The 25,250-nt window shown below is 41.7% G+C and overlaps 1 protein-coding gene across 2 annotated transcripts in view; it reads left to right on the top strand.

Moving 5' to 3' along the window:
- LOC139186121 (ATP-binding cassette sub-family C member 4-like) overlaps window positions 1-25,250 on the top strand; it is a 171,945-nt gene that overhangs the window by 83,475 nt on the left and 63,220 nt on the right. For both annotated transcript variants that reach the window (XM_070799911.1, XM_070799910.1), the window contains exons 19-22: window positions 460-606; window positions 2,656-2,735; window positions 17,865-18,015; window positions 24,417-24,536. In XM_070799911.1, coding sequence (XP_070656012.1) covers window positions 460-606; window positions 2,656-2,735; window positions 17,865-18,015; window positions 24,417-24,536 — 498 coding nt within the window. The remainder of the gene's footprint in view (window positions 1-459; window positions 607-2,655; window positions 2,736-17,864; window positions 18,016-24,416; window positions 24,537-25,250) is intronic.

The raw sequence follows: 25,250 nt of genomic DNA, 5'->3' as shown, positions 1-25,250 counted from the left end.
AGATCCACCTGTGTCAGGGATCGAACCCATGTCTCCTGCATTGGCAGACAGACTCTCCAACATTGAACTACCAAGGGAGCCCTGTAATTATCTTTCTTGTGAGTTGTTATTAGAACTTGTAAGTCAATTAGGAAAGCCTAGAATGAAACTGTAATTTATATAAGACATTTCTCCTGTGTTGTTTCTATTTAGTGAAAGAAAAATAGTGATTTTCATATTCTTCTTTATAAATGTATTTTGTGACAGCATCAAGTTCTTATACAACCTATTTCATATGTATATTTACATATATATACATTTATATATATAAATGTATTCTATAGTCTACATGTATAAATTTTTATATAAATCTTATTTATAGAATAAAATACACAATATCTTTATAAACTGTCTGTCATGCTTTAACATCATTGAGGATAAGGCAGAGATCTTGTACTGAGTGATGTTTCTTTATTTCAGGTTTAACTTTTTCTACCATCCTTTTTGGCATCACAAGGTCTCTGTTGATATTCTATGTCCTTGTTAACGCTTCACAAACTTTGCATAACAAAATTTTGTGGTCCATTTTGAGAGCTCCAGTATTGTTCTTCTATAGAAATCCAATAGGTAAGTCAGACACCAGGTTTCTCAGTGAATATGTCTTCTTAACACATTTAATTCCTGATTACATTTGATATTTGAAAATGGAAGAGATGCTTAGAAGAAAATCACCATTCATTTTCTATGAAAAGCTTCACTGATATTCTTTCCTACCAGAGAAAATCTGAATAGGAGTATGTAACCTTTTATTCCAATTTATGTGTGTCTGTAAAGATAAATGAATGTTTACTTTGCAGGATGATTTATGAATCCATTTGTAAGACATATGAAGCACCCAACATATGATGCAAATGTGTTGAAATATTTTTGACTAGTTGTTGAAATGTTCCCGTGTTAATAATGTTAAGCTAACTAGGAAGGACCTTCTTCCAGGAACATCTCTATAGGAGACAGGCTATGTGTTTCTCTTTTTCATTGCTCATCCATTTCTGGGATCACAGAGGTCTGACATGTGCTCATATTTTGAGGTTTATCTAAATGGTAATGGAAAATTGACTAAAACACAAGATCAGTTAAAAGTATACATCATCTTCAATAAAATCAACTCTCTAGTTTTATAATGGACTTTTGGTTATATTTAAGAGGTCTTGTGGTACATAGCAGGTAGATCTTCAGTATTAAGTAAGAGTGTCCCTGATGGTTTTCCAGTGGTTGCTTCCTCTACTTTGAGGCCTTTGACCTGTATTGCTTCAGGAGACAGCCTCCTGACCTGGGTTTCTGTGAAGAGTCAGTTCTTTAGTGAACATGCCCACTCTGTTCAGTTGGTTGTACTTGTGCTGAGGCCCAGGGTGGCTTTGTTTTCTCACAGGTGATGACTGACAGGGCCTGTCGAGGCAGGGATGTGACTGGAAGGAGGACAAGTGTAGGCTCAGCCTGGTCATCAACTCGGCATGTGACTGAGGCCAAAGCAGGTATATTCTCCTAGCCAGGCAAATCTCCAGGCAGGATGCTGTCATGGTCTTAAGTGTGGACTCTGGAGCCAACTGGCTGGGTTCAGTCCTGTTGCTAGTTACTAATAGTAATAGTTATAGTTATGTGAATACTTCTGTGCTAATTATTTAATTTCTCTGTGTCTTGATCTTCTTACCTATAAAATGAGGATACTATTCACACACTTACCAATATCTTGGTATTGTGGGCATTAAGCAGGTTAATAATTCACAGCACTTAGCACAGGATCAGTGCCTAATGAACCTCAATGAGGATGAGGACATGGTGTCTGGGAGCTTCTCTCCTGTGAAATGGGAATAACCACTGCCCTTTCTGTTCCACAAGACTGTTGTGAGGATTAAATAAGAATGTCGAGGGCAGCAGCTCATAAATCTGTTCAGATTTATTCAGCACACGTTGTTTAGTCCAGGCTGTGAGCAGAGCACAGGATAGTAAACTGCAGAGGCCCACACAGATCTCAGGTTATTATGAAGCCAGAGTGAGGAAGGGGTTGGAGGAGTCTATGCTATTATGGGTATGAAGTTCCTCCACTTTGCCTGTTAGTGTGAAAACTATAGTCACAAAGTTGGGAGCATTAAGTGGGACTCAATTTCTGTTCTCACAGCCTCTGAGTGTTCATGACCACAGTTAACCAGGCTCTTTATAGTCAAGACCTGTAGGCTTCTCCAGATGCTGACTTACTTATATTGAAGGACTTGGGATCAAGTTTAAATCCTGAAGGCCACTAATTTTAGAGCAGTCAGCACACTAATATTTATCTTGTGTCCCCCTCCTTTAGCTCTTAGCACGACTTCATTCCTTCAAGAAAATAGAAGCCCAAATAAGTATTGCAAAGATAGGCCTGCTTTGCCCAAAAGGCTTAGGGGCTGTAAATTACTTACTCTTTTAGTGGTATATTAAATTGAACTCTTTCCTATCTTTTATTTTCAAAAGTGGAATTTGTAATGTCCCCTGCATTGACAAGCAGATTCTTATCCACTGTATCATCAGAGAAATCCATAAATACATGTGCTTTAAAAATATTGTTTTGATTTGTGCACGTATTGTTTCTCTTAAGGCTCCTTTATGAGGAAATGAGTATTTTCTTGTATCCTGTTCTTTCAGGAAGGATTTTAAATCTCTTCTCGAAAGACATTGGGCATATGGATGACTTGCTGCCCCTGATATTTCAAGATTTCATCCAGGTAATGTACCAGTCCTGTCAGAGTTCTCACAGGGAAGAGCAGAATGCCTGTTTCTCGAGGCTTTCTCACAGGGGCTGAGGGTGGGCTTTCAGCCTGGTGATATGCCCTGTTATCCTCAGTAAAGGTTATATTTGTGAGAGAAGGGTGCAGCTGTCATTGGGAGGCTGAGCTAACATGAGTGACACCTGGGGCAGGAGTGGCTACCCAGTCACATCAAGGTTGGTCTGAAGCAGCGACAGGCTGGGTAAGTGGTTCTCCCTCTGCCTTCCAGATGTCTGGTGTGGATTCCCTTATTGTGAGCACATTTCATAATAGAGAAAAAAATCACCTCTCATGGAAAGATAGCCTAGATGAACTAAATTATGCATTGTATTGGGCTTCCCAAGTGGCTCAGTGTTAAAGAATTCACTTGCCAATGCAGGAGACACAAGAGACAAGAGTTCAATCCTTGGGTCAAGAAGATCCTCTGGAGAAGGAAATGGCAAGCCACTCCAGTATTCTTGCCTGGAATAGTCCATGGGGTTGCAAAGAGTCAGACATGCACAATGCATTGTATTACCACAGAGGACAAATATTTACTGCACTATTTTATTTGGATAAAGCCAATTGTGGTTACTTACAAATAAAAGATTGGTAAAAATAAGGTGAAAATAATACTTTAACGAGGAAAAGGTTGTTGTTTAGTTGCTAAATTGTGTCTGACTCTTTTGTGACCCCATGGACTATAGCCCACGAGGTTCCTCTGTCCATGGGATTTCTAAGGTAAGAATACTTGAGTGGGTTGCAATTACCTTGTCCAGGGGATCTTCCAGACCCATGTCTCCTGCATTGGCAGGCAGATTCTTCACCACTGAGCCACCTGGGAAGTCCAACAAAGGCAATAGAGAGCAGTTATTAAAGATACAAAGCCTTTAAGCCAGTAATTTGATTCCAGGATCAAAGTCATTTCAGAAAATGTCTTTTGTTTTGTAGGCAGTTATTCTTTTCACAGGTTGATTGCTCTGTCTTAAGGTGTCTTAAGAGAGAGAGAGAGAGAAAGACCTACAGGAATACCTTCTATCGAGTCTCTCTTTTGTCTGTGAACTTGAGGTTCTAAAGAATGATGTAGGGTCATCTCCACTCTCATCTCCTCATTCAGTATCATTGCTCATGTGGGGTGTATTTTTCTGTTATTTAATTCTGTCTACTTTTCAGTTATTTAGTCTGTGGGGAATTTTCTTTTTCTTCTCAGGTGTTAATTTTGGAAATGAAACGCATTGTCAAAAGCTGCACACAAAAATGCAGCAGAGATCTGACTGCAGACAGTGTAGCCTGTGGGCATGGCTTCAACTGTTACCAGTGTGAACTACTCTGGGACTCAGAGGCAGAGGACTTTTACTGCAAAGATGTCTGATTTTTTTTTTTCTCTTCTGCAAACTTATTTTATAAATGTGCCCTTCTGGGTTTAACTATGTAATTTATCCCCAGAAACTATTTTTGCTTGAAAACAGTGTCACATTTTAACAGTGATTGTGAATTACTTTGAAAATATTTTGTGAATGGTTGTTTATTTGCTGTGGTAAGGTGGGCTAACTTGGGTTTATGCCATGTGCTTACTAGCACATGGTTAGTTAGTGGTCATAGTCAGATTGTCACATATTTTTGCATGATGTATAGAGGAACAGGGATAGATACTACCTGATTTCAGTAGGAAACATTCTCATTAAAGAGGAGGGAAAATTCCAGTCTTGCTGATTTCCAATCCCAGCTCTGCCACTTGTAGTTCAGTTATCTTGAAGTTGAAGGTGGAGGTGTCCTGTAGGTCATTGGAAGTAAGAGTTTGGTGTTTGAGGGAGAGACCTGGGATGAGCATGGAGCCTGTGTACCCTTCACTGAGCAGGTAGTAGCTGAATCTGTGAAGATGACAAGATTGCCCAGAGAGAGGGAAACATTTTTAGGGGCCAATATAAGAAGACTCGATATCAGAGAAAAAGCAGAGAGAGAAGGGGAGGAGAGGAGACACAGTGAACAGCAAGAGAGAAAGAAGGAAGTAGGTTGGGGAATCAAGGAAGGACACATCTGCTCAGTGCAAACGAGAAGGTGAGTCTGTGAAAACTTGTTGCTTGATTTGGAATCAAGAGGTGTTGGTGACCTGAGAAGCAGGTTTCAGATGTGAGGAGGTCAGAGTGCAAAGGGTTGAAAATCCAGGAGGTATGGAGGGAGTTGAGGTGAAGACTGGCTACTCCTGGAAGGAGTTTGAATGAAGTAGGAGACAGGCCCATCTGGAATGTAGGGTCTGAGGAGGTATTGCTGGTTGTTGGGGTGTACAGTTTGTGAGTTGCGTGTGTGAGGTGGTGGGTGGTATTTCCCTCTCTCCCTCCTTCCCTTCAACAAACAGTGCTTAGAGTTGAGGTCCTGAAGAACAGGGGTGAGCCAGACCCCTCCCGTCATGGGTGGTCTCCTGCAGCCTCCCTTTGGGAGGGAGACATCCGGAGATTCACCCCTTGCTGCCTTTGGAATCCTAATTATGGGAGCTCTGTGGAGGAAGTCCTGGAAGGCAAAGTGGACGTGGGGGCTGGAGGCAGTTATGGAGCCTGGTCCAGGAGGTGGGCGGAGCTTCTAGGAGGTGACCTTTAATCCTGGATGAAAAGAAAAGGCTGCTGTGGATGGTGGGGCTGGAGGTGCTGCTGGAAGCAGAGTTCCTATGTGGGAACCAGTCTTTCTTCCCCATCACCAATGAGAGGAGGGAAGGGAAGGGGCTGGAAGGGGGTTGTTCAGTTTTGTTTTAAAAGAAATAGTTTGTGCCAATTGTTTTCAACTCACTTTTGATGATTCTGCTTATCCTTGGTGTATTTTATAAACCTTGGAAGATTCTTGATCATTTTTATTACTTCTAAAGTGTTTATTTCGTGTACTTTTCATCATTTAATTCCTTCTCATTCTCTTAAACAATATATTAGATAATTTATTTAATATTTTGTAATAGTGATGCCAAGTGTGGGAAGGGAAACCCTGGGTTCTGAGTAGTGGTCCACACTGCAGGACAGTCCATCTACTCAGACGATGTCACTCAGAGACCACATCCCAACAGAGGGCAATCATGAGTTTGTGCACCATATTGTACACTGACTCTACCAGAGAAGTTGCCTGTTCGGTCACATTATAGTTGTTGGGCAAATTGGAGCTGTTCACCATTTCAAAAAGGATGAAGGAAAAGCAGCATAAAAAAATCAATTTATATAGTGCAATTCCACCTGATAATCATTTATGATGTCAACAACTTTAAAGTACAGTGGCATGGGAAGCCCTGAAGTCTCTCTTTCCAAGCTTGAATCCCAGCTCTCCCTCTTCCTGTCTCTGCCACACAAAGCCAGTCTCCTCTCAGTAAAATAGAGAAAATAATACCAACTCCATAAATGTTGTGGGAAGGCAAAATGAAGTTGTTTTAATATTATTATTTTCATAACATCTGAATGCAGGTTGAGCACTAAGTAATGAGTAGTTATTTTTAAAACATCATATGTATTTTTAAGTGAGAAAAGTTGTCTGATGACATCGGCATTATGTTGTATTAAATTTATTGTCAGACACAGTTTCCAGGCCCATAAATATCATCTCATGAGTTTGTATTACAGAGATTCTAGGTTTGTAATTCTTGAAGATTTTAAGGGATACTTTCTTATGTAGACTCATAGAATAAACACCAGTTGTTTTCAAAACTGACCATTGGTCACTAAATATTTCAAATTAACATAATTTTCATATAGTTTTCCAAAGTCCCAAATAACATTGAGTAAATAGTCTCAATTATGCACTGCTTTTGTCATTGAAATCATCACCTCCAAGAAGTCTTCCTACAAATAAGACAAATGAAAATGAAGGTAAGATGTGGAAGTTAAATTTAGGCATTTTAATTATCCTTCAATTAAAAATAAATAAATTTTAAAATATCAAAAAAATCACTTATTAAATTAAAAAAAGAGGGACTTCTCTGAGCATCAGAAGTTGCACACAGCTGCCCTCAGCAAAATGCTTTAATTTTTTTGAGGAAAACCAAATTGCAAAACCTTTGTTCCTCACACATCCCTCATTCAGGAAGAGAAAACAACAACAACAATCAACAGCTTGGCCGAACTTAAATGACTGAATCCTCATTTCCTTTCTTCCTCATGGATCACAGCCTTGTCCTGGTGAAGGGTTGTGTAACTCAATGAAACTATGAGTGATACCATTCAGGGCCACCCAAGACAGACAGGTCATACTGGAGAGTTCTGACGAAACATGGTCCACTTGAGGAGGAAATGATAACCCACTCCAGTATTCTTGCTGTGAGAGCCCCGTGAACAGTATGAAAAGGCAAAAATATATGACACTTGAAGATGAGCCCTCCAAGTTGGGAGGTATCCAGTATGTTACTGGGGAAGAGCAGAGGGCAACTGCTAACAGCTCCAGAAAGAATGAAGCAGCTGGGCAGAAGTGGAAATGACACTCAGTTGTGGATGTGTCTGTTGGTAAAAGTAAAGTCCAATGCTGTAAAGAATGATATTTCATAGGGACCTGGAATGTTAGGTCCATGAATCAATGTAAATTGAATGTGGTCAAACAGGGGATGACAAGAGTGAATATTGGCATCTTAGGAATCAGTGAACTAAAATGGACAGGAATGGGCGAATTTAATTCAGATGACCATTGTATCTATTTCTGTGGGCAAGAATCCCTTAGAAGAAACGGAGAAGCTGTCATAGTTAACAAAAGAGTCTGAAATGCAGTCCTTGGGTACAAACTCAAAAACGACAGAATGATCTGTTCTCTTCCAAGGCAAACCATTCAACATCACAGTACTACAAGTCTATGCCTCAACTACTAATGCCAAAGAAGCTGAAGTTGACTGGTTCTATGAAGACCTACAATACCTTCTAGATCTAAAACCAAAAAAAAGATGTCCTTTTCATCATAAGGAATTGTAATGCAAAAGTAGGAAATCAAGAGATACCTGGAGTAACAGGCAAGTCTGGCTTTTGGAGTACAAAATGAAGCAGGGCATAGGCTAACAGAGTTTTGTCAAGAGAACACATCGGTCATAGAAAACACCCTCTTCCAGCAACACAAGGGACAGTTCTACACAAGGACATCACCAAATGATCAACACCAAAATCAGATTGATTATGTCCTTTTCAGCTGAAAATGAAGAAGCTCTATACAGTCAGCAAAAACAAGACCTGAAGCTGACTATGGCTCTGATCATTAATTCCTTATTGTAAAATTTAGGCTTAAATGAAGAGAGTAGGGAAAACCACTAGGCCATTCAGGTTTGACCTAAATCAAATCTCTTATGGTTATAAAATGGAGGTGATGAATAGATTCAAGGAATTAGATCTGGTAGACAGAGTGCCTGAAAAACTATGAACAGAATGAACCCTTGCTGTTGCCATTTAGTAGCTTAGTTGCATTCAACTCTTTGTGACCCCATGGACTGCAGTGCTCCAGGCTCCTCTGTCCATGGGATTTCACAGGCAAGAATACTGGAGTGGGTTGCCATTTCCTTCTCCAGAGGATCTTCCTGATCCAATGATCAAACCCACATCTCCTGCATTGGCAGGCAGATTCTTTACTACTGAGCCACCAGGGAAGCCCAGTGAGCACTTTTAAGATCTTTTAATGATCATTTTGCTCTCTGAACTGAACAGGCTGTTATTCCCTAAATAGCTGGGAATCTAGAACTGGCTCCCTCATGGGAAAGACCAGATAGAACCACAAGAAACCCAACAGGGTTAGAAAATGCAGACAGAAGGGGAAATATATGATGTATGATACAGTATCTATGTGTGATACAGTCTCTGTATGTGATACAGTATCAGGAAGAAGTTAAAAGAAAAGACTTGGGGTCATAATGACTGAATTGTTTGAATTTGAGCAAATCAATAAGCCTCTCTGAGTATCAGTTTCCTGCTTTGCAAATGGAGAGGATAATCCTTCCTCATATTGATGTGAGAATGAGATTATATAAAGCCTGTGAAATACTTGAGATTTGGACTCATGACAAGTCTTATGAAGTGTCATCCATTATTGGTATTTGGAAGCATGGCATAACCATTACTTCTTTGCTTGTTGGCCAGATCTAGAGAATTGTGGATCTCTGTGTTATGAGAAAACTTGTCATCAGTTCAGTTCAGTCACTCAGTCATGTCCGACTCTTTGCGATCCCATGAATCAGAGCATGCCAGGCCTCCCTGTCCATCACCAACTCCCAAAGTTCACTCAGACTCACATCCATGGAGTCAGTCATGCCATCCAACCATCTCATCCTCTGTCGTCCCCTTCTCCTCCTGCCCCCAATCCCTCCCAGCATCAGAGTCTTTTCCAATGAGTCAATTCTTTGCATGACGTGGCCAAAGTACTGGAGTTTCAGCTTTAGCATCATTCCTTCCAAAGAAATCCCATAGCCTCTAGCAATAAAGCAAAGTCTTATTTTTCAAGTTTTTTGGTTGGACAGGCTTTTAAAGAAAACCATTAACATTTTCACAAGCATTCTTTTCTTTTCTTTTTTGTATATTTCACTTACAAATCATTTAGAAACCAGTGTGGCTTGTCATAAACAGCTGCTCACAACACAGCATCCTTTTGGAGGATGAAATATGCTCATGGGACTTCCTTCCATAGGTGGTTGGGACCTATCCTCTGCCTTAGTCATCCTGACAACCTAACCAGGCTACTTGCTTCCACCAAGAATGCTGACCTGGAGTGGACACAGTTCAACTTCTTGAGATTCATGAGTTTACAAAATACAGATTTTGTACTTCCACTGGTATCAGTGTACCACTTCACGGTACATAAAATAGTAAATGTCAAATTGATCTTCTCTTTGGTCTATATTGAATAATCTTGTTTGGTTTTGTTGATTCAGAGGTCCAGCACTTTCCCCTTAGTCTCCCATAAGTGCTTAGGAGTTTCAAAAAAGCAAGTCTTCACTCAGAAAAAGGATAACCTGAAAGAGAAAAATGATACAGAATAAGAAAAAAAAACACATCTCTTTAAAATATATATTAAAAAAGAAAAGAAACATCTCAAAAAATGTTACTTGCTGCCATGTCCCAAAATTTGTCAGTCTTTGGAAAGCTTAGAGTTGGGAAGATAATTCAGAGAGGACAAAAACTGTAGTAGGCATGAAGTTTATTGGTCATATTATTTTAAAAGTGCATCTTCAAACAAAATAAACCTCAGATGTGAATTTCACTGTGACCAAAGAAAAGCCACAGTCACTTTGGTACATGTGACCTCATCACCACATCTAAGAAAAATTGCACCTGCTCTGATACGTTCTTGGATAATACTAAACTGTTCTAGTGGTTAGAATGAGAGGCCTGTTAGGGCCCAACTTCATGAGATTCTTAAGATTCTTTGGGCTCATCAGTCTATGAACACCTCATCCCTCCTCCCCTGGCTGCTGGCACCCAGAGCACCTGATGGTAGTAATGGTGGAGTTAGAGTTTCTATTTGTTATGCATGAACTGGTTAACACTTTATGTGTGGGACCTCATTTAATTCCCATTACCATCTGTTCATGTTGGTATATCCCAGTTCTTACTAAGATTGAGAATGGGTGTAGAGTCTTACCCTCCCTGTTAATATGCAGGAAGATTTGTTCTAAACCCTGTCTCAGCACAATATTGGGCTAGTGGAATATCCTCTCTAGGTGTAGGCTGTCATTCTCTGCAAACTAAAGAATTTTTCTGAATTATAAAAAAATCACCATTTTCTCTAAAGTGAAAGATTTCATCTAAGAATTTTTTTTTTTATTAGTTCATGTAGATTCACAGACTTTGAATATAATTTTCCAAACAGTGTGCTCCAAATGGGAAATATATAAAAATAATGATTCTCTTTATTTGGGGGACATCAGTACTTGAGTCACTTGCTTCTGGGACAATATGTTTCTTTCTATATACTCATTATTGTCTCTGTGCCAGTGTGACAGAGGTGTAAAAACACTGGCCATGGTGATACGGGCCATCATATGGGCCTGAAATCCAAGTAGATGGGGGGGCGGTGAATTATATGTGTAGCTTTAACTGGGTTTCTTGGAATTCCTGGGAATGTAGAAGAAAGAAATGAGGTTGGTTTCAGGGAAGGCATATGTATTGTACACCAGAATCTTTTGTTTCCTTCTTCAAATGACTTTTTGTTGAGATACTATTTTCATCTTCTGCCAACTTCTATAAAGGGTTTGAGATAGCTGGCAATAAAAGATTCAGAAATGTATATTCATCTGTAAACACATACACCGTGTCAGTTCAGTTCAGTTCAGTCTCTCAGTCATGTACGACTCTTTGCAACCCCATGAATCACAGCATGCCAGGCCTCCCTGTCCATCACCAACTCCCGGAGTTCACTTAAACTCATGTCCATCAAGTCAGTGATGCCATCCAGTCCTCTCATCCTCTGTCATCCCCTTCTCCTCCTGCCCCCAATCCCTCCCAGTATCAGAGTCTTTTCCAATGAGTCAACTCTTCGCATGAGGTGGCCAAAGTACTGGAGTTTCAGCTTTAGTATCAGTCCTTCCAAAGAAATCCCAGGACTGATCTCCTTTAGAATGGACTAGTTGGATCTCCTTGCAGTCCATGGGACTCTCAAGAGTCTTCTCCAACACCACAGTTCAAAAGCATCAATTCTTTGGCACTCAGCTTTCTTCACAGTCCAACTCTAACATCCATACATGACCACTGGGGAAAAACCATAGCCTTGGCTAGACAGACCTTTGTTGGCAAAGTAACATCTCTGCTTTTGAATATGCTATCTAGGTTGGTCATAACTTTCCTTCCAAGGAGTAAGCGTCTTTTAATTTCATGGCTGCAGTCACCATCTGCAGTGATTTTGGAGCCCCAAAAAAGAAAGTCTGACACTGTTTCCATTGTTTTCCATCTATTTCCCATGAAGTGATGGGACCAGATGCCATGATAATATATATATATATATATATATATATATATATATATATATATATATGATATTCAATCCACAATGAGGGTGGCTATAGTATTACCTACAAGTAGATGTCAGAGACAACTGCTTTAAATTATTTCAGAATTTAGTGGCATGAAATCTGAGGCATGTTACCTAACTTTGGAGCTCTCAGAGTGTTAATAATGGGTCTTCTTCTTAAAGAGATGGGATTACCATACCACCTGACCTGCCTCCTGAGAAATTGGTATGCAAGTCAAGAAGCAACAGTTAGAACTGGACATGGAACAACAGACTGGTTCCAAATGGAGAAAGAAGTATGTCAAGGCTGTATATTGTCTCCCTGCTTATTTAACGTATATGTAGAGTACATCATGAGAAATGCTGGACTGGATGAAGCACAAGTTGGAATCAAGATTGCCCATAGAAATATCAGTAACCTCATATATTCAGATGATACCATCATTATGGCAGAAAGTGAAGAGGGACTAAAGAGCCTCTTGATGAAAGTGAAAGAGGAGAGTGAAATATTTGGCTTAAAACTCAACATTCAGAAAGCTAAAATCATGGCAACTGGTCCCATCCCTTCATGGCAAATAGATGGGGAAACAGTGGAAACTGTCAGACTTTACTTTTTGGGCTCCAAAATCACTGCAGATGGTGACTGCAGCCATGAAATTCAAAGACACTTCCTCCTTGGAAGAAAAGTTATGCCCAACTTAATCACTCACCTAGAGCCAGACATCCTGGAATGTAAAATCAAGTGGGCTTTAGAAAGCATCACTATGAACAGCTAGTGGAGGTGATGGAATTCCAGTTGAGCTCTTTCAAATCCTGAAATATGATGCTGTGAAAGTGATGCACTCAATATGCCAGCAAATTTGGAAAACTCAGGAGTGGCCACAGGACTGGAAAAGCTCAGTTTTCATTCCAATCCCAAAGAAAGGCAATGCCAAAGAATGCTCAAACTACCACACAATTGCACTCATCTCACACGCTAGTAAAGTAATGCTCAAAATTCTCCAACGTAGGCTTCAGCAATACGTGAACTGTGAACTTCCAGATGTTCAAGCTGGTTTTCGAAAAGGCAGAGGAGCCAGAGATCAAATCGCCAACATCCGCTGGATCATCGAAAAAGCAAGAGAGTTCCAGAAAAAACATCTATTTCTCCTTCATTGACTATGCCAAAGCCTTTGACTGTGTGGATCACAATAAACCGCAGAAAATTCTGAAAGAGATGGGAATACCAGACCACCTGACCTGCCTCCTGAGAAATTTGTATGCAGGTCAGGAAGCAACAGCTAGAATTGGACATGGAACAACAGACTGGTTCCAAATAGGAAAGGATTACATCAAGACTGTATATTGTCACCCTGCTTATTTAACTTATATGCAGAGTACATCATGAGAAGCACTGGGCTGGAAGAAGCATAAGCTGGAATCAAGATTGCCGGGAGAAATATCAATAACTTCAGATGTGCAGATGACACCACCCTTATGGCACAAAGTGAAGAGGAACTCAAAAGCCTCTTGATGAAAGTGAAAGAGGAGAGTGAAAAAGTTGGCTTAAACCTCAACATTCAGAAAGTGAAGATCATGGCATCTGGTCCCATCACTTCATGGGAAATAGATGGGGAAATAGTGGAAACAGTGTCAGACTTTTATTTTTGGGGGGCTCCAAAATCACTGCACGTGGTGACTACAGCCATGAAATTAAAAGACACTTACGCCTTGGAAGAAAAGTTATGACCAACCTAGATAGCATATTGAAAAACAGAGACATCACTTAGCCAACAAAAGTCTGTCTAGTCAAGGCTATGGTTTTTCCCCAGTGGTCATGTATGGATGTTAGAGTTGGACTGTGAAGAAAGCTGAGTGCCAAAGAATTGATGCTTTTGAACTGTGGTGTTGGAGAAGACTCTTGAGAGTCCCTTGGACTGCAAGGTGATCCAACCAGTTCATTCTGAAGATCAGCCCTGGGATTTCTTTGGAGGGAATGATGCTGAAGCTGAAACTCCAGTACTTTGGCCACCTCATGCAAAGAGTTGACTCATTGGAAAAGACTCTGATGCTGGGAGGGATTGGGAGCAGGAGAAGAAGGGGACGATAGAGGGTGAGATGACTGGATGGCATCACTGACTCAATGGACGTGCGTCTTAGTGAGCTCCGCGAGTTGGTGATGGACAGGGAAGCCTGGCGTGCTGTGATCCATGGGGTTGCAGAGAGTTGGACACACTGAGTGACTGAACTGAACTGAATTGAACTGAGGTAGCATATTAAAAAGCAGAGACATTACTTTGCAGATAACGGTCTGTCTAGTCAAAGCGATAGTTTTTCCAGTAGTCGTGTATGGATGTGATAGTTGGACTATAAAGAAAGCTGAGTGCCAAAGAATTGATGTTTTGAACTGTGGTGTTGGAGAAGACTCTTGAGAGTCCCTTGGACTGCAAGGAGATCCAACCAGTCCATCCTAAAGGAGATCAGTCCTGAGTGTTCATTGGAAGGACTGATGTTGAAGCTGAAGCTCCAATACTTTGGCCACATGAGACGACGAACTGACTCATTTGAAAAGACCCTGATACTGGGAAAAATTGAAGGTGGGAGAAGGGGACAACAGGGGATGAGATGGTTGGATGGCATCACCAACGTGATGGTCATCAGTTTGCGTAAACCCCAGAAGTTGGTGATGAACAGGGAGGCCTGGGGTGCTGCAGTCCATGGGGTCTCAAAGAGTCAGACAGGATTCAATGACTGAACTGAACTGAACCGAATGCATACCTAAGGAAAAAGCATTGGCTCAGCTTCTGTGGAGCCCTTCATTTTGATTTTACCTCTGCTTCCCAGGTTATCTTCCAGGCTGGGTTAGTCTTAACAGGCCTTCACCTGGGGAAAGCCAAATTATTGAAACTGATGAATGTTTTCCATCAAATGATGTGAGTCTTCTCAGTTCAGTTCAATTCAGTCTCTCAGTTGTGTCCTACTCTTTGAGACTCCATGAACTGCAGCACGACAGGCCTCCCTGTCCATCACCAACTCCCGGAGATTACCCAAACTCATGTCCATTGAGTCAGTTATGCCATCCAACCATCTTATCCTCTGTTGTCCCCTTCTCCTCCTGCCCTCAATCTTTCCCAACATCAGAGTCTTTTCAGATGAGTCAGCTTTTCACATCAGGTGGCGAAAGTATTGGAGTTTCAGCTTCAACATCAGTCCTTCCAATAAACACCTAGGACTGATCTCCTCTAGGATGGACTGGCTAGATCTCCTTGCAGTCCAAGGGACTGTCAAGAGTCTTCTTCAACACCACAGTTCAAAAGCATCAGTTCTTTGGCTCTCAGCTTTCTTTATAGTCCAACTCTCATATCCATACATGACTACTGGAAAAACCATAGCCTCGACTAGATAGACCTTTGTTGACAAAGTATTGTCTCTGCTTTTTAATATGATGTCTAGGTTGGTCATAACTTTCCTTCCAAGCAGTAGTGAAAGTGAAGTCGTTCAGTTGTGTCCGACTCTTTGCAACCCCGTGGACTGTAGCCTACTATGCTTCTCTGTCCATGGGATTTTCCAGGCAAGAGTACTGGAGTGTATTGCCATTTCCTTCTCCAGAGGATCTTCCTGACCCAGGGATTGAACACAGGTCTCCTGCACTGTAGGCAAATGCTTTACCGTCTGAGCCACCAGGGAAGTCCTAGAAGTAAGTGTCTTTTAATTTCATGGCTGCAATCACCATCTGCAGTGATTTTGGAGCCTCCCAAAATAAAATCAGCCACTGTTTCCACTGTTTCCCCATCTATTTGCTACGAAGTGATGGGACTGGATGCCATGATCTTAGTTTTCTGAATGTTGAGCTTTAAGCCAGTGAGTATACTAAAAAACTAATTTGAATTTTTTATTGACATTTTAGCAGGTTTTTATGACTTTGGAGAAGGCAATGGCACCTCACTCCAGTACTCTTGCCTGGAAAATCCCATGGATGGAGGAGCCTGATAGGCCGCAGTCATGGTGTCGCTAAGAGTCAGACATGACTGAGCGACTTCACTTCACTTATGACAATCAACGATGGCAAGCCAGGTGACTTAAGACCAGACTTAGAAGGAGCTGCCAGAACTCCTCCCCATGAACATGAAGGTTTTATCAGGTGGAATGCATAATACAGTGGCTGTAAAGCAGTTGTTCATCTGTAGGTCTAATAGGAGAGAGGTCAGTCAGGGCTATTTTTTCCACTAATGACTGGGAAGTATTACTTCAGAATCCCATCCTCTTCACTCTGGGTTTTATTTTGATACCACAGCAGATGTGTGAAAAACAGGAAAAGCACATGTGTCTCCATCCAGATAATATAGTTTAGTTCCCAAGGTCTCCTGGATACCGAGTCACAGTTCTGGACCTTTCCTCCTCCTTCTAGGCTCCTTCTGCCTGTGGCCAAGACTCTAGGATTCCCTGAGTACAAACTGCTCCTGCCTTTCTCCTTGACCTGCCATCCTTCTAGGAAAACTTAGGACAACCACTTACCCTCCAATCTTTATGCCATATCTGTAAATGAAAATGAAGTTCTTACTTTTCTCATTCACAAGATGGTTGTGAAGATCCTCTGAGAAAACTGATCAGGAAAAGCTGTGAAATGATAACCCAAGTCTCTGTGATACAGGCATGACCACCCCTAACCCATCCCTCAGAGAAGCGCCTGGGCCAGCTGCCCTGGGTGACAAGGTGGGGAGGTCCTGGGGTGGTGAGCATGGATGCAGGTCCTGGTGCTGAGAGGACCCATAACAACCAGTGTTAACTCAGACAGGCATCTTAACTTCTCATCTCAGCTCCTTTTTGGTCAAAATTTCCATCAATGGTAGTTGCTGCCTGCAAGTTTTCGTACCACTCTTTCTATTTTTTCAACCAGGCTGTAAAATTTGGCCATAATTCTCTTCTTAGAATTGTCTAAAAGTGTTCCTGAATTCTTCTCTGTGTTTCCCCAGCACTCTCTGCCTTGTGCAGATCACCATGAATTCATATCCACCTGAGATCATAAGCTTTGTAGGCCTTGGCCCAGACTGAACCTGCACATCCCCACCACCCCACCCCACTGTCATAATAGGCAGGCAGTGTTGATTGCATTCTTAAATGTTGATTGCATTCTTAAAAAGTAAGGGTATCATAATTTTCCTTCTAAAGATGGATGCTTAAAGCAGCAAAAACCAATGATTTTGTTTTCTCTTCTACCTGCTCTCTCTCTCTCTCTCTTTTTTTTTTTTTTTTTTTTGACCAAGATAGAATAATCTCATGGGATAATGTGATGATTAAGAAAATGCTCATGGAACTCTTAGCCCATTGTCTTACGTACAGTAAACACTTGGTAAATGGAATCTGTCATTGTTACAATCATTAACCTTTGGAACAGGCATTTTAAACACTTACTATAACAATAGAAAGATGGCTGTATATTGGGGGCAAGCTTATATATGTCATAAAGACTCATGACATGGACTTCCCAGTTTCATGACTTAGGCTTTGCAATGTTCATCAAGTTGTTTTTCCTCTTCTTGTGCTTCACTCTCTCCATCTGTAAAATGAGACAATACTGTTACTAGATAGAGCTATTGTGAGGATTAATGAGTTAATACATGTGAAGGTTTGAAGGTATAGCTCTGTATACAGTCAACACTCAGTAAGTATTAAGTATGGATAGAAAATCTTGAAAGAGAAATTCCTACTTCCAAAGATCAACATTTAAATTTTGTCCTACTTTTCTGGACACATTCTGGACACAACTTTGTATTTAACCACTTCTTTATTCCTCCATGTATAGCTGAGGCATCTGGATTCCTCACCTGTGATGCCTGCTCACTCATCTCTCTAGTAACACCTTCTGACTCCTGATAGTTTGGGATTCAGCGCCTACTCTCTGAGCCTTAAATATTATCATCTGTTAAAAGTGGTAATGCCTGCCTCAAAGGGCTACTGAGTGTATCACAAGTGCGGATACCTAGAAAATTCTTATCATCCTGTTCGGCATATGCACTAAATATCATGAGGACCACCTATAATTGTATTTATTTGGAAGAGAAAGATTCCCTGCTGTCCCAACAAATCCTTTTTGAGGGAAGGAGTTTAATCCTAATAGAACAAATCATAACAGTTTATCTTTGAAAAGTACCCTTCATAAGGAGGCCTCTGCATCTATTTTTGCTATTTCAGACTTTTCTTCTTGTGGTTGGTATGGTGGTCGTGATGGTGGCTGCGATTCCTTGGATTGCTATACCTGTGATTCCACTTGGCATTATTTTCTTTGTCCTCCGGTGGTATTTCTTAAGGACATCGTGCGATGTGAAACGCCTGGAATGTACAAGTGAGTACCGGGGCTCTCAGGTTGGGATGGCAATGCAGGCTGGCCTCCATTTATGCAATAATTAACCAGACCCCTGAAATTCTGCAGACTCTGTCTTCTGGAATTTCTCACAAGTCAACATTAGATAATTGAATGTTATAGCCACTGTGAGTCGGCGTGGTTCTTAAGGCAAATAAACTGGTGGCAGGTCAGCTGCATCTTTGCATTTTAGCACAAGGAGAATGAATGTGAGCACCATGAGGACAGGGACCATTTCTGTCTTGTTCATGACATATTTCCTAACACAGAGTATCCACTCTGTAAATACTTTTCTTAAAAATATTTTATCATGTTGGAACTAATATAGGAGGAAAATAGACAATTTTTCTCCTCCTGAAGTTACCAGAAATGACAAGGAAAGGAAAAGATTAGAAAAGTAAAGGAGACCTCATGAAATATATGTCAGAAGTGATATATTTGAAAAATACTTTTTTCACATGTTCAAGTATGTTGAAGTTGTTAAATGTATTAGAAAGACATATGTTAGTCACTCAGTTGTGTCTGACTTTTTGCAACTCCATGGACTGTAGCCCACCAGGCTCCTCTGTTCATGGAATTCTCCAGGCAAAAATAGTGGAGTGGGTAGCCATTCCCTTCTCCAGAGGATCTTCCCAGACCCAGGGACTGAATCCAGGTCTCCTGCATTGCAGGTGGATTCTTTACTGTCTGATCTACCAGGGAAGCCCTATTGAAAGATAAGCCCGGTTATTTTCAGGTTTGCTCTTTATCATTACTAGTATTTGGGGTGACACCACACTGTTTGTGGTCCCCCACTTCTTAAAGCTTTTCATATAAACAATGCTGAAAAGAATCCCTTAGGAGGATACAAGAGGGGGATCTGTTCAGTATTCATTTAGTTTATTACTCCATTCAGCTTCCTAGTTTTAGAATAATGGGAACAGGGACTTGCCTGTGGTCCTATGGTTAAGACTCTGTGCTTCTGCTGCTTCAATCCCTGGTCAGGGAACTAAGAACCTGCAAGGTGCATCCAAAAAAAAAAATAATGGGGATCACATTTTATGACTAATCATTCTATTGTGCAGGCAATCACAGATGATGAAATGATTTAATTTATCTTATTATTCATGCACATATTTCACCAATATTAAAACTAATAAGAAAAGTAGAAGTATATATTTTTAACAGTTATAAAAACTATAGCCAAAAAGTAAGGTGGGGATATGTTCATATCAGAGACTTCAACCATAAATAATTATTACAAATTAATACCAACTTAACCTTCTAGAAACCAAGCCTAGATTCTGAGAATATTGAGCCTCATGGTTCTTTGTATCTACCAAGTGGAAAAAAATCTGTTATCCATTCAAAGGAGTTTTTTTTTTTTTTTCACCGTGGCAGTTGCATGTTCTGTTTTTATAATAAACACATAAGATGCTTCCCTGTTGACTTCAGAATCTTCCTGAAATGCAGGAGACCCTGGTTCAAACCCTGGGTTGGGAAGTTACCCTGGAGAAGGAAATGGCAACTCACTCCAGTATTCTTGCATGGGGAATTCCATAGAGAGAAGATCCTGGTGGACTACAGTTCATGCGGCCACAAAGAGTTGGACATGACTGAGTGACTAACAATTTCACCTTTTAAAGAGATATTTTCTAATTAGTTGCAAAAAGGATAGGGATCATCCATTTCATAAAAGATGTAAAGAAAAATTTCAGTCATCAAGAGAACTAGCTAACTTTTGTAAGGTCCAGTTTTGTGAGGTATTTGAATGGATGGGGAGAAGTAGAGTCCAGGTGTGTGTGGCATTCTGCTGATGTGACTTGACTGATGGAAGGACCTGGGGAGGCAGAAGAGGAATGATGAGCTCCATCCAGTCTTCTGTGAAGACAAGACTTCAAATATTTTATGGTTTGAGGCTGCCCATGAAATGGGGTCATTCAAGAGTCTTGCTGAAAAGCAGCTCTCTGGTATGTTCAATGAGGGGTTGTTCCAGAAGGAACACTTGACAGAAATTTTTGCCTGGGGAAGGCATCCATACAGAATTGGAGAGAAGGGCTGCTCCTGAGGCTCTTTTAAAAAGAAGTGCAGGGTTTTCTCAGTATTTGAGATGGAGAGTCTGAGAACTTTGGCATCATCTCTGTGGGATATGTGGATTTTCCTGCATCCTAGTACTCTGTAATCAGTTGGACACTAAATTCAATCGAGATTCTGCCTCCTACACACCCCAGGTAACCAAATGTGGTGGCCAGCTGATTAGACCTGTTTATGCTGTCTCTAGGTGGTGGGTCTGTGCCTGAAATGATGACACCATTGTTTTCTCTAAGTAGTAACTGAAAGTATGTTTTAGGGCTTCCCAGGTGGCTCAGTGATAAAAGAATCTGCCTGCCAATGCAGGACATGCAGGAGAAATGAGTTCAGTCCCTAGGTTGGGAAGATTTCCTGGAAGAGAAAATAGCAACCCAGTCCAGTATTCTTGCCCATATAATCCCATGGACAGAAGAGCCTGGTGGGCTACAGTTCATGGAGTCAGAAAGAGTCAGACACATCTGAGCAACTGAGTGAGTGAGAATATATCTTCAGGTCACTACTGGAGCCACCAGCAAAAAGGACACCTGACTGCTATGACCAGAAGGCATAATCCTGCTTGTGCTGTGAAAGACTGCTGATGTCCTGAGGTTTAGTTTCAGATCCTACTGCCTAACTGCCTCTGGAAGCTTAGGTTGATATTTTCATCTTAATGACATTTGGCAGCTAATTATAATAGGGTTTTGAGGGGAACATTTTTACAAAAGTGAGCATAGCAATGGAAAGTACATAAAACCAGGGTGGTATTTGGTTGTCTTTCTCTAACCAGCTTTTTGCCTTTGGCAGTGCCTGAATAATGAAGCCATATCCAAACTCTGTCTGAAAGGTGCCAGGATCAACTAGCAAAGTCTGCTACAAGCATTGTTAGGGGAGGGTTAAGATGTGTGTCAGGTGTGTTAGGACCATGGATCATCAAGTCTGCTGTTTTAAGGAGTTCTCATACTAGATTCCCAGGAACTCTGTTCAACCTCAGATGCTTAATAAGATGTGCAGTAGTGGTGAAGCTGTTGGATGGTACCTGAGGGTTTTCTGAACATATATAACAAAGCCTGGAGAAAAATGCACATCGTCACACGCAGGCATCCTTAACCCTGATTATTCTCCCTCTGAGACACTGCTAGCATATTCAAAAGCAAAGACATTACTTTGCCAACAAAGGTCCGTCTAGTCAAGGCTATGGTTTTTTCAGTAGTCATGTATGGATGTTAGAGTTGGACTGTGAAGAAAGCTGAGTGCCGAAGAATTGATGCTTTTGAACTGTGGTATTGGAGAAGACTCTTGAGAGTCCCTTGGACTGCAAGGAGATCCAACCAGTCCATTCTAAAGGAGATCAGTCCTGGGTGTTCTTTGGAAGGAATGATGCTAAAGCTGAAACTCTAGTACTTCGGCCACTTCATGCAAAGAGTTGACTCATTGGAAAAGACTCTGATGCTGGGAGGGATTGGAGGCAGGAGGAGAAGGGGACAACAGAGGATGAGATGGCTGGATGGCATCACCGACTCAATGGGCATGAGTTTGAGTGAACTCCAGTAGTTGGTGATGGACAGGGAGGCCTGGCATGCTGCGGTTCATGGGATCTCAAAGAGTCGGACACGACTGAGAGACTGAACTGAACTGAACTGAGACACTGCTGTTGTGATTAAAAGCACAACCTTGGGATTAAGAAAGTCATGTCTCACACCCAGGTCTTTCACTTTGGTGGGTTCAAATAGTTAATCTTTGGCAGTGAGTGCTCTTAATCCCTTAGTGTCTGGAGTTCTAATGAGGATTTCTTGAACTGATGCCTGTAAAGTACTTGCTGGTCATGACCAAAGACACTGGAACCTTGAACATGAGGCAATCAAGAACTTACTCACAACTAGCAGGTCTCATATAGCTTGAGTGATCATCTGCAGCAGGGCTGTCAGCCTGGGGTCATCCTGCCCGGGAAGATCTGCTGTCTTGGGGGTGTGTGTTCCCAAGTGTCCTCAGGGTTGTGGGAAGCACAGACATTAGTCATGTGAAGTGTAGGGTTACATGTGTCTGTGACTGTGAGCTGACACCATTACTGGGACATAGTCTGCTTCAGGACAGCGAGCTCAGTGCTTGTGGGAAAAGTGTTACTTTGGGCAACACACCACCGGAGCCTTAACATCCCCTCTCCCCCTATACTAGCTAATTTTCTTTGCAGACCCTCCAGTTCACTCATCCTGGCATCCTGCTCAGCCCTAAATGGAGTTTGAGAGAAGCAGGATAGATTTTTACAGGCCCAGATTCCCCCAGCCTGTAACTCTTGGGCATGAGGTGAGGTCGGTGATGGGGTGTTTGGTTCCCTGGTGTTCAAGGCTGAGATGAAACCTGGTTTCTAAAGTCCTCCCTGCCCTCCATCCCTGCTAGAGAGAATCAGCTGCACTTTGATCTCCTGACAGGGAAGCAGGTGAGGGAGGCCACTCTGGAGAGTTCATTCCAGGACTCTCCCTGGGGGAACAACCATGTCTGCTTCCTGCTCAGAAGCCCTGTCTGTGATGGATAGTATTGATGTAACCTCATTTACTTAGGAAATGAGAGCCTGGTTCTGGTGAGTTTTCTGTGCTCTCTGGAGCTGGACTCTTGGCATTTTCCTGACAGGGTGATGGGCCCAGTAATACCCCTGCATCATCCCTGTGAACACCCTGGTTCCTGTCTGAGTTCTGGGGGTGGGTTGGGACACCTGCTGGGCTGAAGAAAAGGCCTGAACACAGTCCCTTGCCTTTATTATTTGGAGCATGAGCTCCATCTGAGTTTATGTTGCTCTTATAAGCAAAACATTATAGGAAGCTAAAAAGTTAGTCAATAGAGTGAAGAGAGAGAGAGAGAGCAGTGTGGATGCGGGAATGAGAACACAGGTACTCAACTGCATGAACAAAGGCACCAATGAGTCACTTTCAGCTCTTTGTGTGAACAAAGGACAAAGGGAAAGTGTGAGATCATGTTGCGGTTCAGAGATCCATCAGGGCAGTTATGAAAGCATCCATCAGGCTCCCGGAGCAGAAGTCAAGACCATTCAAAGGTTTCTCATCTGCCGGGTCCTGTGAGCATTAGGGCGATGCAGCACCAGATGCTCTGTGATCCGCACAGAGGCTCCTGGCACAGGTGCAGGGGGAGGCCCAGGACGGGGGAGGTGGCAGACTGTCTGCTCCCTTACTCGTCTCATCCTGTCCTGTGTCTGGCTCTGGTCCAGGGTGGGGGATGTACTGACTCATCAAAATTCAGGGTGGTGAGGACTCTAATGAGGAATTAAATTTTAGAATGTTACTGATTCAAAAATTAGTTAACAATGAAAAAGAAAAAAAAATATAGCCATTTGAAGCAACATGGATGGATTTAGAGAATAATATTAAAAAAAACGTCAGAGAAAGACAAATATGGTATCACTTATACGTGGAATCTAAAAATAATACAAATAAATCTGTACACAAAATAGAAATAGACTCAGAGACATAGAAAACAAACTTACCAAAGGGGATTGGGAGGGAGGGAGGAACAAAGTAGAAATATGGGATTAATAGACACACTACTATTTGAAATAGGTATGCAACAAGAATTTACTGTAAAGCACAGGAAATTTTATTCAGCGTCTCGTAATAACCTGTAATGGAATATAATCAGAAAAAAATAACTGAGTGAATATACTATATACCTGAAACTAACACATTATTGTAAATCAACTATACTTCAATAAATTTTTAAAAATTTGTGAACAATTTCCACCTGGAGAGATGCCAGGAGAATTTGGAGGGAAGCATGTTTGAGAGGACCTTGATGAAAGAACCAGTAAAGAATTTATCTAAATCTAGCTGTGAATGAATTTGGTCAAACATAGGTTCAAAGAGAATCTTTCATTCCCAGGTCATTAAAGTGAAACCTGATGTGAACAGGAGTGAGGGTCACATAGAGGATTCCTATTGGTGGGAGGTGTCACCGCATATGGAGAAGGCAATGGCACCCCATTCCAGTACTCTTGCCTGGAAAATCCCATGGATGGAGGAGCCTGGAAGGCTGCAGTCCATGGTGTCACTGAGGGTCGGACATGACTGAGCGACTTAGCTTTCACTTTTCACTTTCATACATTGGAAAAGGAAATGGTAACCCACTCCAGTGTTCTTGCCTGGAGAATCCCAGGGATGGCGGAGCCTGGTGGGCTGCCGTCTATGGGGTCTCAGAGAGTCGGACACAACTGAAGTGACTTAGCAGCAGCAGCAGCAGCAGCAGTCACGACATACCCCAGGAGTCAGTGGGTTTCCTCACATCCAGCTTCCCTGACTTTCTCTGTTGTGTGTCTGTCTCTGCTTCCCCAGCACGGAGCCCGGTATTTTCTCACTTAGCATCTTCTCTGCGGGGACTCCGGACCATCAGAGCATACAAAGCTGAAAAGAGCTTTCAGGAGCTGTTTGATGCATATCAGGATTTGCACTCAGGTCTGTAAGTTTCTGGAAATAATTTCAGATGGGATGTGCTGCCTTCTGAGGCCTGATCTCCATCTCAGGTGGCCTAGTAGGCCAGCACTTCTCTCTGTGTCACCTGCATGTCCCCCTATGCCACCCACCTCGCCCACCCCTTCCTTTCAGCATCCCTTCTGTGCTCCCCTCTTCCCTGTCAGCCCCTGCTTTTCTCCACTGACTGGCTTGCATTGTCCTTCCATCACTGTGCCCTGTGGACTTCTATCTCTTTAGGGCAGGACTCAGTAAAATTTTGTTTTTTGCAAAGATCCAGATAGAAAATATTGTAGGCTTTGTGTGCTATACTGTGTCTATTGCAACTACTCACCTTGGCTGTTGTAGCGCAAAGACAGGCAAAGATAATACATCAGTAAATGGCTGTTTTCCAATAATATTTCCTTTTCAGAACCAGGTGGTCGCTATTCTTGTCCCCCAGGCTGTAGTTTGCCAACTCTTTTCAGAGCATGGAGGGTAGCAGATGTGATTGACGAAACTAATTTCCTGATTTGCCACCCACTTGATTATACTTTGTATCAGTGAAGTTGTTTTTCCTAGGTAGAAAATTCAGAATTTCCTCTAAGTCTATAAAATCCTGGTCAAACTTTTCAATCGTTACTGTATTTTGAAGATAAAATAGCATTTTGAAAGCCACATGCAGATCCTGTTGGCTGATGGTCATGTAGATACTGGCTC

This window comes from Bos indicus, chromosome 12, assembly GCF_029378745.1.
Source record: "Bos indicus isolate NIAB-ARS_2022 breed Sahiwal x Tharparkar chromosome 12, NIAB-ARS_B.indTharparkar_mat_pri_1.0, whole genome shotgun sequence".
Classification (NCBI taxonomy): Eukaryota; Metazoa; Chordata; class Mammalia; order Artiodactyla; family Bovidae; genus Bos; species Bos indicus.
The sequence above is the reverse complement of the archived record's forward strand: the minus strand, read 5'-3'. Positions and strand labels throughout refer to the sequence as shown.